At 31.5% G+C, this 17,044-nt stretch overlaps 1 protein-coding gene across 5 annotated transcripts in view; it reads left to right on the forward strand.

Moving 5' to 3' along the window:
* Positions 1-17,044, forward strand: part of POT1 (protection of telomeres 1) — a 77,147-nt gene that overhangs the window by 42,837 nt on the left and 17,266 nt on the right. For 4 of the 5 annotated variants that reach the window (XM_032483579.1, XM_032483578.1, XM_032483581.1 and 1 more), the window contains 5 exons: positions 542-696; positions 3,166-3,456; positions 8,905-9,060; positions 13,860-14,029; positions 15,116-15,204. In XM_032483579.1, coding sequence (XP_032339470.1) covers positions 542-696; positions 3,166-3,456; positions 8,905-9,060; positions 13,860-14,029; positions 15,116-15,204 — 861 coding nt within the window. The remainder of the gene's footprint in view (positions 1-541; positions 697-3,165; positions 3,457-8,904; positions 9,061-13,859; positions 14,030-15,115; positions 15,205-17,044) is intronic. The other variant, XM_006189153.3, reaches the window with a different exon arrangement.

The raw sequence follows: 17,044 nt of genomic DNA on the forward strand, positions 1-17,044 counted from the left end.
TTTGTTCTAATGTGTAACCTTTATAGACAACTAGCAAATCATCATTTTCCCTTTTAGTTTTGTTATTATTATATAGTTTTCTATGAATTGTTCTTTTGAATTTTATATTTACTGTAAAATCCTGGGTTTTATAACCCATTTTCATAGGCTCTTTTTGCAATGTATTAACTCTTTATCACATTTGCTGCAAATGTCTTCTAGTCTTTTGTTGTCATTCTCAAGTTAATTATGTTTATTTTGTAAATTGTTATTGAATATGTTTCTCTGCCTTATGATTTCTCAACTTTGAGTAATAAGTTATTACACCTCCAGACAATTTATATTAAGTAAGGTTTTTATTTTTGTTTTATTAAACTTTCTAAAATTAATTTCTTTAGAACACCTGTGCAAAATAATTTGACAGTGAGTTTTGAGAAGTAAAATTTCTTTGTTTTAATCCTATTCTTAGAAGACTTCATTAGAGGGAAGAATAGAGTTTGTTTGATGTTTTGAACTCAGCATATTCTCATTTTGTCAAATGCTTTGAAATACAAAAAGTCAGGTAAAATATTTTTGTGTTTTCCAGATTATTGCTCGGTTGTAACAATTGTGGACCAGACAAATGTAAAGTTAACCTGCCTGTTCTTTAGTGGAAATTATGAAGCCCTTCCAATTATTTATAAAAATGGAGATATTGTTCGCTTTCACAGGCTGAAGGTATAATTCATACTGTCTAGAATTTATGTTTGTATGAAGAGAACTCTGTATTGTTCACTAAAACCAGTTAGCACTGATTCTGTGGTTGCTTTGTTAGAACACGACATCAGGCATTTCAAGAGATATAGAGGAAATGTAAGCAGTGTCAGACTTCAGATGATTCATATTAGAACAAACTACCTTGCCTCCTTCCACAGAAATGTGTTAGATGCCATGACTTAGGCTATTTGCATTCTGCCAGAAAACATTTAATAGGAAGGTGGAACATATTAGATAGTATGTGATTTTTTAAAAATCAGTTTTTCTATACTGTAATGTTTTCAGTCTTGATTTTAAACATTTCAGTCCCTTCATATTTTGCTCTTGTTACATAGGTTTCCATGCAACCTCAGTCACTATCTTTTCTGTCTTTTCTTCTGTTGCTTCAGTTCCTCTGTGGCCCTCACAGTCACTGATGCTCATAACTGAGTGTGGTGTCCAGGTGTGCTCTAGTCTTAGATATGGTGGGAATTACCTCTCTCGCTCTATTAGTGCCTTTTCCCTTAGAGTTAAAGAATGGTGGAGAACATTTTCTTAAAAGAGAAATAAAAATATTATCATCATGGCACTATATTACAGGCTTATCCAAACTTTAAAAAAAAATAGTTTATTTCTCCCACACTGCTGTTTCCTATAGTACAGTTGACCCTTGAACAACACGGGTTTGAACTGCACAGGGGCCACTTACATGCAAATTCTTCTCAATAGTAAACACTACAGTATTGCAGGATCCCACAGTTAGGTGAATCCAAAGATGTGACACTGAGGATACAGAGGGCCCACCATAAGTTTTAAGGGGATTTTCAACTGTGTGGATGGTGGTTGCCCCTAATCCCAGTGTTCAAGGGCCAGCTGTATTTGTAGTTGTTTATTTGAAGTAGAATATACATCTCTCTTCTCACAGTATTAGCATGTTCATGTAACTAAAACTCTAGAAACTCCCTTTGTACCCCGACTCAGAATTGTCAGTACTTTTTATGTCCTGAAACTCTTTGTCTACTCCAGTTATGAATATAGCTAAGTTTTCCTTTAAGTCATTTATTATTTTCCTGTTTTATATTTAGAGCTGTAATTTTCTTTTCTTGTAATGTCCTTGACAGATTTTGAAATTAAAACTATGCTGCCTCATAAAAACTGGAAGGGTGCCCTCTTTTTTGATTCTAGAAGAGTTTATGCAAGATTAGTGGTTTTTTCTTACTTAAATGCTTGGGGCAGTGCACTGGTAAAGCTATCTGAGCCTGGTGGTTTCTTTATTGTAGGTTTTATTAATGAATTTACATTTCTTTAAGAGGAATGAGATTATTCAAATTTTCTATTATATTTAATTTATGATATATTTAATTTTTAGAAAAGTTTGCCTGTTACATCCAAATTGTCAAATTTATTGATATAAAGTTGGTCATAATGTTACTTATCTTTTAGATGTTTGTAGGATTTGTATTGATAAGTCCTTTTTTCAGGCTTGATACTATAATTTATGTTTCTTCTCATTTTTTCCAGATTAATCTTTCTAGGCTTATTATTTTTATTAGCCTCTTCAAAGAATCAGCTTCTCACTTTGATTTTCTCTATTGTATGTTTCTATTTTTCTTACCTTGATTATGTTTTACTTCTGCTTTCCTTGGGTTTGAGATAATATTCCTTGTGCAGCTTCTTGTGATAGAAGCCTAAACTTCTGATTTCCAACCTTTCTTCTTTTGTAAAATACTCAATTATGCCTAGAAATTTTTCTCTTTGTGATACTTCAGTTATATCCAATAAGTTTAAACACATCACAACTTAAGTATCCTTCAGTTCAATATATTTTCTAATTTCTAATAGATATATAAATACAATTATTAATGAGACAGTATTACAAGAGATTAAAAAGGACATTTTGTAAGTCCAAAGAGTTGCTTTATGAAGGTGTATCAGTCATAAATGCACGTGAATCTAATAACTGAGCCTCAAAATTCAGAAAGCCAGTATCTTTAGGGCACGTCTTAGCTCTGTCAGACTGATGAAACCTTAGTCTCAGCAGCATTTTATTCACTTCAAACTCTTGTATTTATGTGTACTAGTTTTCCCTATAACATTCACAAGTAACTTACTTATTATCCTGTTTCCTTTTGTAAATTATACCTTAATAGTAAAACTAATAAATGTTTTGTTAGTAAAAGTACAAGCTTGATAGTATTAGGGAGTCTACCGCGTACCTCTTTAAAAAATAAAAATAAATTTTGCATAGTGTTTTACAGTTTACATGATGCTTGTGGATCTTCATGTATCCAGTAGATTTTATAATTTCATATACTAATTAAATGAAATATTTAAATAATTATGTCCTCTATTAACTATGCTGGCAAGATTTTATAATCTCTCAAGTATCTCCAGTTCCTAGATTCTGTTCTGCTTGTTTCTGTTTTGTTTTGTACTTTGCCACTTTCTTAGATCCAAGTATATAAAAACGAGACTCAAGGTATTGCCAGCTCTGGCTTTGCATCTTTGACATTTGAGGGAACTCTGGGAGCTCCTATCATACCTCGTACTTCAAGCAAGTGTTTTAATTTCACTGCTGAGGACGAAAAAATGGTGGAAGCCTTACGTGTTTGGGCATCTACTCATATTTCACCTTCTTCAACGTTAGTAAAATTGTGTGATGTTCAGCCAATGCAGTATTTTGACCTGACTTGTCAGCTCTTGGGCAAAGCACAGGTGGATGGAGCATCATTTCTTCTAAAGGTAGGTATTTTTAAATACTTGTAATTGTATATGTTAGTACCACCTACATGTCTTTAAAGAGCTTGTATTTCAGCATTCTAATGGAATAAATATGCATACTGTGTGTTAGGAACTTATAAAGTAACAGACCATTTTTGACGAGCCTGTATCTTCATGCAGCTTTACTCCTGAACTTCCCTTTTTTATTGTATACTTCCAGAGAAAAATAGTATTACCAGATCTGTGTTTTAAATATAGTATAATTTATGCTGTATTTATTTATGTATTTATTTTAGTACTAATAAAATATGGAGTTCTTTTTCTGTTGCTCTTTTTTAGTTGCAGTTCTACCCATGCATATTTCTGTTTCCCTGTCAAGATATAGCCTTTTCACTCATTTGTACTTTTGGCTCATTGGTGTTGTGTTCTCTTCCCATGTCTTTCCATTGCTTCATGGGCAGATCATGGGTGGTTTGAAGTGTTTATTGTTCTTTTTATATTTTGTTTTGTTTTTAAGTCTACAGGATTAAGAAAAAAAAGGTAACATAAGACCCATCTAATCTTCGTTTACGCCTATCCCAATTTACTCATGAGTGGCTTCTGGAGAAGACAGTTGTCTGATACTGTCCTCACCCACCCAGCCTAGGCAGGATCCGTTTAAACAAACACTGCTTCAGCCCTGCCCCTGCAGTTACTTCTTTAACTTTTGACTCTTTGAAACAATAAAACAGGGAATGAAGGACAGTGGCCCTTGGTTTACAGTTCAGCATTACCAGTTTCACCTTGCCCGTATTAAGGAATATTGAAGATAGAAATCATTGAATATGAAGCTTTTGACGTTGAAAATAGCACATGTTTATTTACAGGTGAAATACTCTCAAAAAGTAAATGCATGCTGTAAAGAAAGTTAAATGAGTCAGGTATGACAAAGCTGAAGCTACAGCATAAAATCATCCAAACAAAATAAGAAGGAATCTCAGGTCAGCCAGTCATACTTTATGCCCAGAGTGACATCAAACAGATAAGCATTTGGTAATCATTGAACACATCCAGTGACAAGGAATCTGCTGTGCAGAGAAGTATTCTCCATCTTTTGGCTGCTGTGTTGTTAGAGCGTTCTTAAATTCTGAGTTAAAGCCTGCCATCTTTTAGCTGACATGACTGAATCTACATTTTCTCTCTAAAGCAATAAAACATGCCTTCATTCCATTTTTATAGATAGCCTTTTTCGGTTAAATAAAAACAGCTTTCAGTGTAGATGTTATTTTTAAAATACAGCATTTAGAAATGAATGTAAGAAATTACATTAGTAAGATATTCTTGAGGACAATTTGAAATAAATCTGACCTGAGATTCCTTCTTATTTTGTTTGGATGATTTTATGCTTTAGCTTCAGCTTTGTCAAACCTGACTTACCTAACTTTTTTTATAGCATGCATTTACTTTTTCAGAATATTTCACCTGTAAACAAACATGTGCTGTTTTCAGCTTTTTAACTCAATAATTCTATTTTCATGAATTTATTTTACAGTAATTTAAAATGTGGGAAAATGCCTTTAAAAGACTATTTATCCTTCTATTTCTTACAGTAACAAAAATCAGACAAGTGGGGTGGGTATAGCTTAGTGGTAGAACACATGCCTAGCATACACAAGTGCCCTGGGTTCAATCCCCAGTACCTCCATTAAAAAAAAAAATCAGGCAAAACTCAGGTACTAACAATAGAAAAATTTGTAAAGTATTTATGTATTATAGATACTATGTGACTATAGAATGACATTGTAGACACGTACTTCCTGATATAGAAATTTGTGTTCTTCTGTTTTGTAATTAATGCAGCTTCCTTTATATATTAAAAATGTATTATATGCATAGCAAAAAATATATTGAGAGGAATATATAGCAGTGCTTTAGCCATATGTTCTCTGGGAAGTCAAATTGTCAACAGATACTGGCAATAGGAATCTAACTGGCTGATTTGTAAAACAAATTCCAAAATTGTTTATTTGCTTGTAAACAGGTAGAAATCTTTGGCAGCCAGAGCTGGTAGATAGTTTGTATACCTAGTCTGTAAGATGGTTTGGAGATCAGAAAAACAAAACATAAACTAGAAAATCACCATATTTTTAACAGACTTTCTGATTTTTACAACTTAATTATTTGTATAGAAATACCAGAGGAATGAGAAATAGCAGAGGAATGCTATATAATTAATCTAACAATAAGGCTTAATCTCATAAAAAATCCAATTAATGCCCAAGAAATACATCACTATTATCTTAATTTTTTAAAATATCCATAATATTACTATGCCTATTTATATACAAAAGACCCTATTTTAAAGTGTAGGAGTTTTTGTCAAGACCTTTTTTTTTTTATTGTTTATAACAGTTGACTCAAGAGTTAGAAATCAGTTTAAAACACTTTTACAAATCAGCCAATTAGATTCGTATTGCCAGTATTGTTAACACATTATGATATAACTGTTGGTTTAAAATTTAAAACTTATTTTATTGGTAATTGTGTATTTTTCAAACTCAAATGTAATAGAACTCACTATGAGGATATTTGTAATTCAACAACAACCAAAAATTTGATTGACTCTTAAAATAATAATTTTACCATAACAAAATTACTGCAAATATTTATTCTCAAAAAAGAGACGTTAAAGAACACATTGTTTTGATTAGAATCAGTAAAGGTATAAATTCAAACATTGGTTACAAACCCAAACCAAATATTCAGGTATTAAAAAAGACAGTATCTCACCAGAAACTGTTCTTTCAAAGAGAAATTAATTATAATTATAGGTTATTGAGAATATAATGTTAGTAAGGGTAAAGAGATATATTCAAAAACAAAATTCAGAGCCTTAATATAAGTATTCATGAACAAAGAAAGAAAAAAAACATAGCATTTCAGAATGAGCTCTCCACTCAAGAAGTTGAAAAAGTAGCAAACAAAACAATAGAAAGTAGGAGGTAATATTTAATAAGGTATTTAATTTTTGGATAGGTAATTTTAACATTGTCCAAGAATTTAAAAGATACTTTGAAATGCTATGTAGTGAAAAGTTTCTCACCTCAACTTCCTGTCTTGTCCCCATCTTGTTGGTCTCTCCATCTCAACATCTCTCACTGAAGCAAATTTCTTGAATATCTTGTCAGACCTATTTTAGTTCATATACAGTACATATTCTTTTGTCTCTTCTTGTGTACACATGATAGCATATTATATACATTACTCTGCAGTTGCTTGTTTTTACTTAATTTTATCATAGAGATTTTTCTACACCACCTAAAAAATTCCTTACATGTTTCCTAGGGCTGCCATCACAAATTACCACAAACTGGGTGGCTTCAAATAACATAAATGTACTCTTCTCACTTCTGAAAGCTCACAGTTAATCAAGGTGTTGTCAGGACCATGCTCCCTCCAAAGCTTCTCAGGAAGAATCCTTCCTTCCCTCCTCCTAGCTTCCGGTGGTTGTTGGCAATCCTTGGCATTCTTTGGCTTACCCGGTGCATCACTTCAGTCTCTGTTGTCAAATGGCCTTCTTCTCTTTGTGTCTCTAAGTCCAAATTTTCCTCTTGTGAGGACACCAGTTGTGTTGGATTCAGGGCGCATCCTAATCCACTGTAACCCCATCTTAACTAATAACATCTGCAGAGACACTGTTTCCAATGCATTCACAAGTTCCAGATGGCCTTGAATTAGGAGGGGAACACTGCTCAGCTGCTTTTTTTTTTTTTTTTTTTTGTCATATGGAGGTGTAGCATAGTTTACTGTATCTTGCATCTTGTTCTTGCATTTAGAAGATTGACTTAAACATTTGTCATTTCACATGTGTGCTCATAGAGCTGTGAAGATAAATTGCTACAAATAGAGTTGCTGATTCAAGAGTATGTGCATTTGAAATTTTGATAGCTCTTGCTAAATTACCCTCCATGGAGGTTAATGCTTCTTTAAACAGCTCCTAGGCATGTATGAAAGTACCTGTTTCCTAATAGTAAGGTATGTAGGAATTTATATATTTAATGTTTTTTTTAAAAAGTAGAAAAAGATAGACTTGATAAATAAGTTCAAAGGTTTAAAAACAAAGTTTTATTATTCTGATTTTTAAAAAGACAAGAAAAATTTTTCTGAATTAGGAATGATACAGAGATATATTTACATATGTGGGGGATATATATATTATAACCCAGCACAGTTTGATTTTACAAATCAGAATAGCTTAATTTCAGGAAAATTATAGTCATCTCCATTAATATTAAAAATTATGTGGTCATTTCCATGGATGTTAAAAATATTTATGAAGATGTTTAGCAAAACAAAATTAGAAGTATGCCTCCTTAACATAGTAAACAATTTCTATTGTAAGGTACACAAACAAATATTTAGTGTTGGAATTCTGGAGTCAGTAATGCCAGGAACAAGAAAAAAATATTTCTACTATTTTCTCTGTTATATAATGTTGTTCAGAAAATTCACTAAAATAAGGAAAAGAAGTGAGAGATTTAACTCTTTTAAAAGAAAGATAAACATCAGTACTCATCACATACAAAAGCCCCAACGATTAACTAAAAAGCCATTTGGATTAATAAAATTATTCAGTGAGTGAGGTAACTGGTTTAAAATATTAGTTAAATACAGCTTTTTTACATGTCATTAATAAATAGAATATATAATTGAACAAAAGATCTTTCAAAGTCTTGATGAATGTAAAACAAGATTTCATGTGAGAAATACCTGAACTTCCTTTTCCAGCACCCATGATTGTCATTCATGTTCATAACATCTGACATAAACAAAGTACCAATATCTGTACTTTTAAAGGCCTTTTCCAAATCAGAACAAAGTAGAAGAATATGCAAAGGTTAGATTAGTTCCCTAAAAGCTAGGAATTTATATTTAAGAAAATTAGCAAAGGTACTTATGAAGGTTTATATACAAGATGGTAATTGCTAAGTTATTTAAAATAGTAAAAAATTTGAAACAACTTAAATGGCCAATAAAGGGATTGGTTTAATAAATTTGTGTGCATCTATGCCATAAAATAATGTGAAGCCATTGAAAATTCTATTTTAGAAGAATATTTAAATTGCCTGAAAAAGTGCCCAAAAATAAGAAATTCAAAGCACAATATAATGCCAGTTTGATGTAAAAAAAAAAAAAAAAGACATGTATTATACACACACAGAAGAAAAAAGATAAAAGTAAATTCAACAATATGTTAATATTTTTCTAAACTCATAGCAGTTTGAATTTTTTTTCCGTATAATTTTATTCATTACCTATACATACATAGTCCTTTTATAATCAGGAAAGAATATACATCATATTTAAAGGTTACCAGATATTTGGGGGAATACATTTAAGTACTTCTAAGTTACATTACCAGCAAATAAAACTCTTTTAGCCTCCCTGGTTTCACAAAAAGATCCTAAACTTTGCTCTACCCTCTTGCAGGTATGGGATGGCACCAGGACCCCATTCCCATCTTGGAGAGTCTTAATACAAGACTTTGTTCTTGAAGGTGATTTAAGTCACATCCAACGGCTGCAGAATCTGACAATAGACATTTTAGTCTATGATAACCATGTTCCAGTGGCCAAATCTCTGAAGGTGATGTTGAGTAGCAAGCATGTTTGCTCTCTTGTATTTTATAAATTTTAGAGTAAATCACATGTGAGATAATATTTGAGATCTAGAAATTAACTCCAAATTTATTTTGTCTTTAACTTTTAATTTGTAAAGTGTGTATTTAAAATAAATTATTAGAAGATATATTAAATTATAATGACTTGAACAGCTTTTTTAAATTAAAGAATATCTTCTCCTGAATATCTTAAAAGCTGTGCCCAATTTTATTATGGAAGTAAGGAAGAAAAATTTGATTCTATAAGACACACTTTTTTAAAATGACTTAGGATGCATACAATATTTGTAAACTTAAATGATAAGTTTTGTTAATTGGGTTTGATAAAATCCAGTCTGTAACTTTGTACTGATTAGTTTAAGAAATTGTTAATCCACTTCTGAAATACCTTACAAATTATGTGTCTGTGTGTGTAACCATACAGTTTATTCGAATTTGCCCACTCTTTTTTGAGATAGTGTTCTAGCTAAAAGCACACTGTTTAGTCACAGCATTTCTTGCTTATTAATAACATTTTAAGCAATTTTTTCATTTTCCTATATCTTATATTAGCAAGTATTTTTCTAGCAAAGAATGGTATCATTAATAATAATGATGATAATAATAAAATTTGTTAAGCACTTCATATGTGTTTAGTGCTTGAACAATAGGTGCTATCATCATTTCTGCTTTACGAATGAGAAAACTGAGGCACTCAGGGGTTAAGCCCAAGATTTCACAGCTACTTGGGTGAAGCCAGTATTTAAATGTACAACATCTGTTTCCAGAACCAATCCTCTTAAGCAGTATGAAGAAATGATTTCCTTTACTGCAGATAGCTTCCAGCCTACTTTAAGCAGTTATACAGCCTGCTTATAGGAAGAGAACAGTGAAAGTGAGTTGCAATTTTTTTAGATCTGAATTTTAGTGCCCAGTTTCCCTTTGCAAATAAGTGTTCTTGGAGAAAGAAATATTTCCACTTGCACACTGTGTTACAAATAAGCCCACCCAACTCAAATCAATAAATTAAGTTGAAGTCTGAGTCAAGGAAGGTGATAACTGCACATGTTTGTCCTTTTTTGAATGTGTTCGTGCCTTTCATATCAGAGAAAATTGATTGTTGGAGATACATTTTTGATTCTTTTCCCTGATTTTATCTACATTGATGAGTTTGTTTCAAAAATAAATGTGATGATAAAGCCAATTCTCAAGTCTTTAAAATGCAGATAGTACAATACAATAAAATACAATACTTACGAATGAAAAAGATTTACATTTTAAATTCTTTTACTATTTAATTCCCTTTTGTTCCCCCCTATGTAAAATTTATTGTATACAGAATTCAGTTGTAACGTACTGTATAATTGCTTTAACTGTTCTCTTTATTTAAAAAACACATTTTTTCTTGTTCCTGTACAATAACAACACGTATGTTCCATGCATTTCAATATAAATATGCAATTTTAAGCAGTTCATATAGACCTTTCTGTTCCCCTGTTTTGTCCTGATTTCCTTGTCCAGGTCCTGAACAGCATCTGTCACAGTGCTTTCCGTACAATAGGGATGGAGTAAATAATGTCTGCTGATAAATGAATGGAATCACTGAGTGCTGTGAATGTTTTTCAGATTTTTTTTCATTTCCTTTTTGTCTGTTTTATCTCACCCACTAGAGGGTGCTGTGAGCACATGTAATTAAGAAAATTTAGGGCAATTAATTTTTTAAAGATATGTCATATTTATCTGCAATGTAATAGAAAAATGAAAAGCATATGTATGAATAAGTAATATAACTGTAGGCTTTTTATTTAATGTACATTGACACCACATTTTATTTGTTCTGAGGGAACCTCTGTATCAACAATTTCGTATTAATTTAAGAAGTCCCCGGTCAGACGATATTGATACACATAAATTCTTATCGATACTTGAAGAGAACTGCTTAAAATTGCATATTTATATTGAAATGCATGGAACACATGTGTTGTTATTGTACAGGAACAAGAAAAAATGTGTTGTTTAAATAAAGAGAACAGTTAAAGCAATTATACAGTACATTATAACTGAATTCTGTATACAATAAATTTTACAACTAAAGTTACTCTTAACATTTTTTTTCTAAACCTTGCTTTTTAAATAAGTTACCTCGTTTCCTAAACATTTTATACACACACACACATACACACACAGACATTTCAAACCTTCTGTCTGCAAATAAAAGCAGTATATTTTCAATCCCCAGACTTATTCTGATACAAATTAAAAGCAGTTATAAAACATACATAGTTATAATTATGTTTGGCATTCAGTGACCCAAGAACTCTATTTTGTTTATTTTTAGACATATATCGGTCATTAAAATGTTAAACCTAAAGGGAAATTTTTCAAAGTTTATAAGAAATATTTAAATTATTTCTAAAGGAGTAGTGATTTCTTAATAGGCAGTTTGCTTTGCTTAATTTTTATTGTTTCTATATTAAAATGGGCTTTTATACCAATTTTTAAAGGTATAGTTTATAATTTTTTGGTTTTAACTCCCTCAGTGGTATTTTTAGAATCTTAATCATGTTACGGACTAGACTATCTGTTACATATTTGTCTATTATAATAGAGCATCTGGCACATTTTATAGTATATTTAGCAAGCTTAAAAAAAAATACAATGCTGCCTCCAGAAGGAATTTCTGGAAATAACAATGTCATCTTTATAGCCTATCTATATAAATAAATTCTCTCTTTTTCTTTAAAATATAATTTTATTTTATTATGAGATACAATAGTAGAGAAGATAGTATAACAAACACCCATGTATCTCTCATCCAAACTTAACATTTCTAAATGTCTTGCACACTTATTTCAAGTACTTTTTATTTCAAGAAATAAAACTCTACATGTGAAATCTTATTTGTACCTCTGTTATTTCTAATTTTTTGCTCCCCAGTATCCTTTTTATTTATCTTAACATGTAGCTATGTACACCCATATTTATTATGCTTTTATTTTGTGGCTTTTTTTCTAAAAGATGCATGTACTATGTATCATTCTATAATTTGCCTTTTTTCTTTGACATTATATTTTTAAAATTTATCCATGTTCATACATGTGTCTGTATTAACATCAGACTGTCTTAATTATTATATCTTCATTTTTAAATGACATTTCATAGGTTAAGCCCTCACTGCCAGTTCAGTCTTCAAAACTAACTCAACTATTCACTTCCATATGCATTTTCACATCAGTTTTTACAATTCCATGAAATGCACTGGGGATTTTGATAGCAATTGCATTGATTTTAAAGAATAATTGATTGGGAGGAAATTATCTTTATATAATGCTGAAGCTTTTCATTTATGAATATGGTATCTTTCTCCTTCTGTTTAGCCTTCTTTAAGTTCTTTGTAATTATATACATGTACTGTACTAGTACATTCTGTATATTAAAAAGAATCACAGAGTAATAAATGTTCAAAAAGAATGAGATAAAAGTAAATAGAAATAGTGTTTTATGTTTTCTTCCAGCATCTTACTCTGGAGACCATGAGGAAAATCAGTTTTGTCATCTTTTGTGTGTGTGTGTGTGTCTGTGTGTGTTTTCCTACTCTGACTCTATTCACCCTGCTCCCCTGCTGTGTGTCAGTGGAAGAAGTCAGAGAGGAAGAGACTAAATGCCTTACTTCCTCTCTACAAAATCCATGATTGGATGGGAAAAAGAGCCTTGAGAATGAACAAGTAGCATCCAGAAGTGTGTGTTTTTCCCCTTTATTCCACACCCCCATTTCTCTCCATAAAATTCAGAGGGTGATAAGGAGAAACACAGTGAACTAAACAGCAATAAGCAGAGGTGGGAAGTTGGTTTCCTACCCCATCTTTCTTTATATTCCCCCATATATAGCTTTTCTATTAAACAGAATCTCACTACTGTTACACAATCTTGACCTTGTAGGAAAAAAGGAGAATGGTAGTCCCATAGTCATCAGTGGTCAGGAGAGCTGCTTTACTGCAAATGAATTAAATTTCCTAGTTGGTAATTCCTTTTCTTTATAACTCTTCACAAAAATAAATGTGACTAGGTTATATAGCTTCCTTTGAGTAGATGTTTGTTCCTTTGATAAATCCTCTGCATCTGATTCTTTTTTAAGTCTTGTACATTACAAGAATATTAAATACTCTGTAATTAAAGATATTTTAAGACTAATAAATTTAGCAAAACATCTAAAATTAACTGTAATTGGGTTAATTCTATATTTGAACTCATAGAATGTGTTTCACATTGTGGTGTACAGACACAAATTATTTATTACAGAAGTTTTCTTTCCATAGAACTTGTGGAATAGGACTTTATTATTTTGATATAGCTGCACATTTAAAAATATTTCCTAGTATTCTCATAATTGAGAGTGTTTTAGTGATCATACTTAATTAACTCTTACCTTAAATTACTTAAGGTAGGTTATTTTCAGAAACTTTAATCAAATAGATTTCTTAACTATTGTACTTTACCAATGCTAAGACTCAATCTTATTTTACACTTTAATATCTCTAAAATGTAAATATGTCTTTACATTTGAAAAAATAGATACATACGCATATATATGTGTACACACACATTTTGGTTTTGATATAGTGTCCTTGGGGCATATTCACTACACACTAGTATAACTTACCAGTATCCTTTCTGATGAGTCAAAACCCCTGGTGATTGGTCAGTGCCCCAAATTGGTTGTTCAATATTGCAAGTGCTAAAAATTGTTTCATTTTTCTCCATTTTCTAAATAATAATCTGTTTTTAGGTTGGGAGCTTTCTTAGAATTTATAGCCTCCATACCAAGCTTCAGTCAGTCAATTCTGAAAACCTGGCAACATTTTTAGCCCTAGAGTTTCATCTCCATGGAGGCACCAGTTATGGTCGGGGAATCAGAGTCTTGCCGGAAAGTAACTCAGATGTGGATCAACTGAAAAAGTAAGTGTATTATATACCTATTTAGAAATTGTAAATAAGGTATTAATTAAGCTGATTTCTAAGATAATATTCTGGAGTGGGGTGGGGGAGATCTAATAGGTACCTTGTAATGGATCCTCAGAGTCTTCCATGCCATTACCCATTTTTTTTTTAATAGATGAACCAAATGAAACAAATCAAGTGATGATTTTAGGTTCAAGTAGCTAAATAGTAGCAGAGCTAGTTTTCCAGTAGTTACTTGTGCTCTTACGTCTACTCTTTGCATTTATTGTCTTATACCATTTGCCACATTCTCCAGGTACATCAACAAACAGTGGAAACTGGAGCTTAGCTAAAGTTTGGGAAACTTGATACATATATCTAGGAAGCAAACAGACTTGATCCTCCATGAAAAAAAATACTGCCTTTCTAAAGTGTGTATAACTCATAAAATAGGTAACACAAATGTTTCAGTGTATCATATTTTTAAAACTTTTACATGTGCCCAGAAAGTGAATAGTACCTTAAGTCCTGCTGTACATGTTCCCTTTTTCCTGAAGTATTACTGTTAGTCATTGTGTACAGAACTCTTTGACCAGTATTCTAGGGAAATAGCAAATGTTTCCTGCATATCTTCAAAGAGATATAGAAAATATCCTATTCAGTAAATTGAAATGACGTACCTATTTTCCAGGTTTTAATATACTGAAATCAGTATGACTAACATATGTAAATTAATTAGCCATTTTAATAATCTTATATCAGTTTCCCTACTTTCTCATAGTGTAATACATAGCAGTGCTTGAGTCTAGAGTGAGATTGTTCTGACCTAGAATGTCATCCATTAAACACCCAGCTTATTTGTTTGCAGTATTTCATCATCCCACTGTTCCACTTGTATCTTTCTAGAGTTAGGTTTGATAAATTTGAGGATCTCTTGGAACCCTCTGATAATCTGATCATAGCTATAGACCTACTGAGGAATGCATACACACACAGACAATTTTTTGTACAGTATCAGTGAGCTCTTGGTTTCTATGGGTAGAGTTAAACTGACCATTATTTGACTGTTTTTTGAAATTTAAAATTATATCCTTTCACTTATAGGGTTTTAGAATCTGCAGATTTGCCAGCCAATCAGTCTTTTGGTGGTATATGTCAATCAGAACATGAGGACAGCTTTTCAAACATTTCAAGTAAGGACAATTCTTAAATTTTTATTTTATTTATTAAACTATAATTGATTTAGAATATTATGTTAGTTTCAGGTGTACAGCTTCAGATTCTTTTCCATTCTAGTTATTGCAAGATATTGAATATAGATCCATGTTGCATACAATAATAAATACTTGTTGTTTCTTTTAAATATAGTGATATATATCTATTAATCCCATACTCCTAATACGTAAGAACAATTTTTAATGTTGCCAGTTTAGTCACTGTTAAGTAAGATGGCTTTATCAATATAAATTCTCTTTTTAAAATAATTTCCCATTTCTGTTTGTCTCTCTCTTTTTTGGCAAATCCATATTCCTTGTAAAGGAACATGCTAAATCTTTTATCAGTGTCCTAGGCAAAGGTAAACATTATTCCTCCCTTAATTAAATAGTTACATTTTTAAAATTGGGGTGGTAGGAATGACTTGATTTGTGATATGTGTAGTATTTATGTATATATATTGATGTGTATTTATATCTGTTTACTAAAAATCTGTATTAATTTCCTAGCCAACTACTTTGCTTATCAGTTTCTAAAAGGAACAAAGGTTGTCTTTGCTGCTTTATTTCAAATTCCCCACATGTTTTTTATCACACATACCTTAGAGTTCCAAGTCTTAATTATTGAGTTAATCAAGTACCTAATTGCAAAACATTACCAAACAATTACTTGTGTATTTATGTTATCATCTACCTGAAAAGGTGACTATTCAAATCTGAAATTTAAAACACTCTGTGAGGTTTTTTCCTTTTTCACTTTGTCTTAATATTTGCTTGTACATTCTGAGACCTAAAATCTATGTCGTGTTTCTTTTTTTTTTTTTATACAACCTAACTCCTTTCCCTTCTGTGATCCTTTTTGAGTATTTAATCTCTTTCTATACCAGTAAGGATAAGCATTAACATGTGTGGATTGATAGGCATTTAGTAAGTGCCCACAGTCATTATCATTTAATCCTAACTGCACTCCTATGAGGTTGATATTATTCTTCCCTCTTACAGAAAGTAAGCTGAAGCTTTGAGTGATGGGGGTCATATAATTTGCCCCAGCTGAGTTAGCTATTACCTGATGGCAAAGTCAGTCAGATTCAAATGTGTGCTATTTGATTTTTTGTACGTAAGTTTATTTCTTCATTTTCTCTTCTTTAAATTCTTCGTATTTCCTAGCACCTTGGTGATCCGTGATTTCTTGAGCAACCATTAGGAGGCCAATTTACTTCAACTGACAATCTTTTGGAGACAGTATAATTTGTAATTATATTTTTTAAAATCTCTTTTCTCATTTTTAAAGGTTTTTCTAATTATTTTTAAATTACAAAAGTAGTACATGTCACAGGAAAGTTGAAATAATTGTACAGTCAACACTCATATACCCACCACCTAGATTCTCCAATTAACATTTTACTCTCTTTGCTCTGTCATGTCTCTCTCTCTTTTTTAATCCATCAATCCATCTTTTTTGAAATATTTTAAAGTAATTTGCAGACACAAGTACACCTCCTAAACACTTCAATGAATGAACATCATCAACTAGAGTTCAGTATTTGTTTAGAATTCTTTTTTATTCTTTTATCACTGAGGCAAATTATACTCAGTGTAATGGGAAACTTGAGTTTTGACTAATATATGAACCTGTGTAACCTAAATCCCTCTTAACATCAAGTCCATTACTTTTCACAGAAAACTCCCTCATGCTCTTTCCCAAACAATCTTCACCCCTAGCTCTACCCCAGAAGTTCTCATTTTTCCACCATAGATTAATTGTGCCTCTTCTAGAACTTCATGTAAATGGAATAATTTTATATTATGTACTCCTGTA

Source organism: Camelus ferus, chromosome 7 (genome assembly GCF_009834535.1).
Source record: "Camelus ferus isolate YT-003-E chromosome 7, BCGSAC_Cfer_1.0, whole genome shotgun sequence".
In the NCBI taxonomy this organism is placed as follows: Eukaryota; Metazoa; Chordata; class Mammalia; order Artiodactyla; family Camelidae; genus Camelus; species Camelus ferus.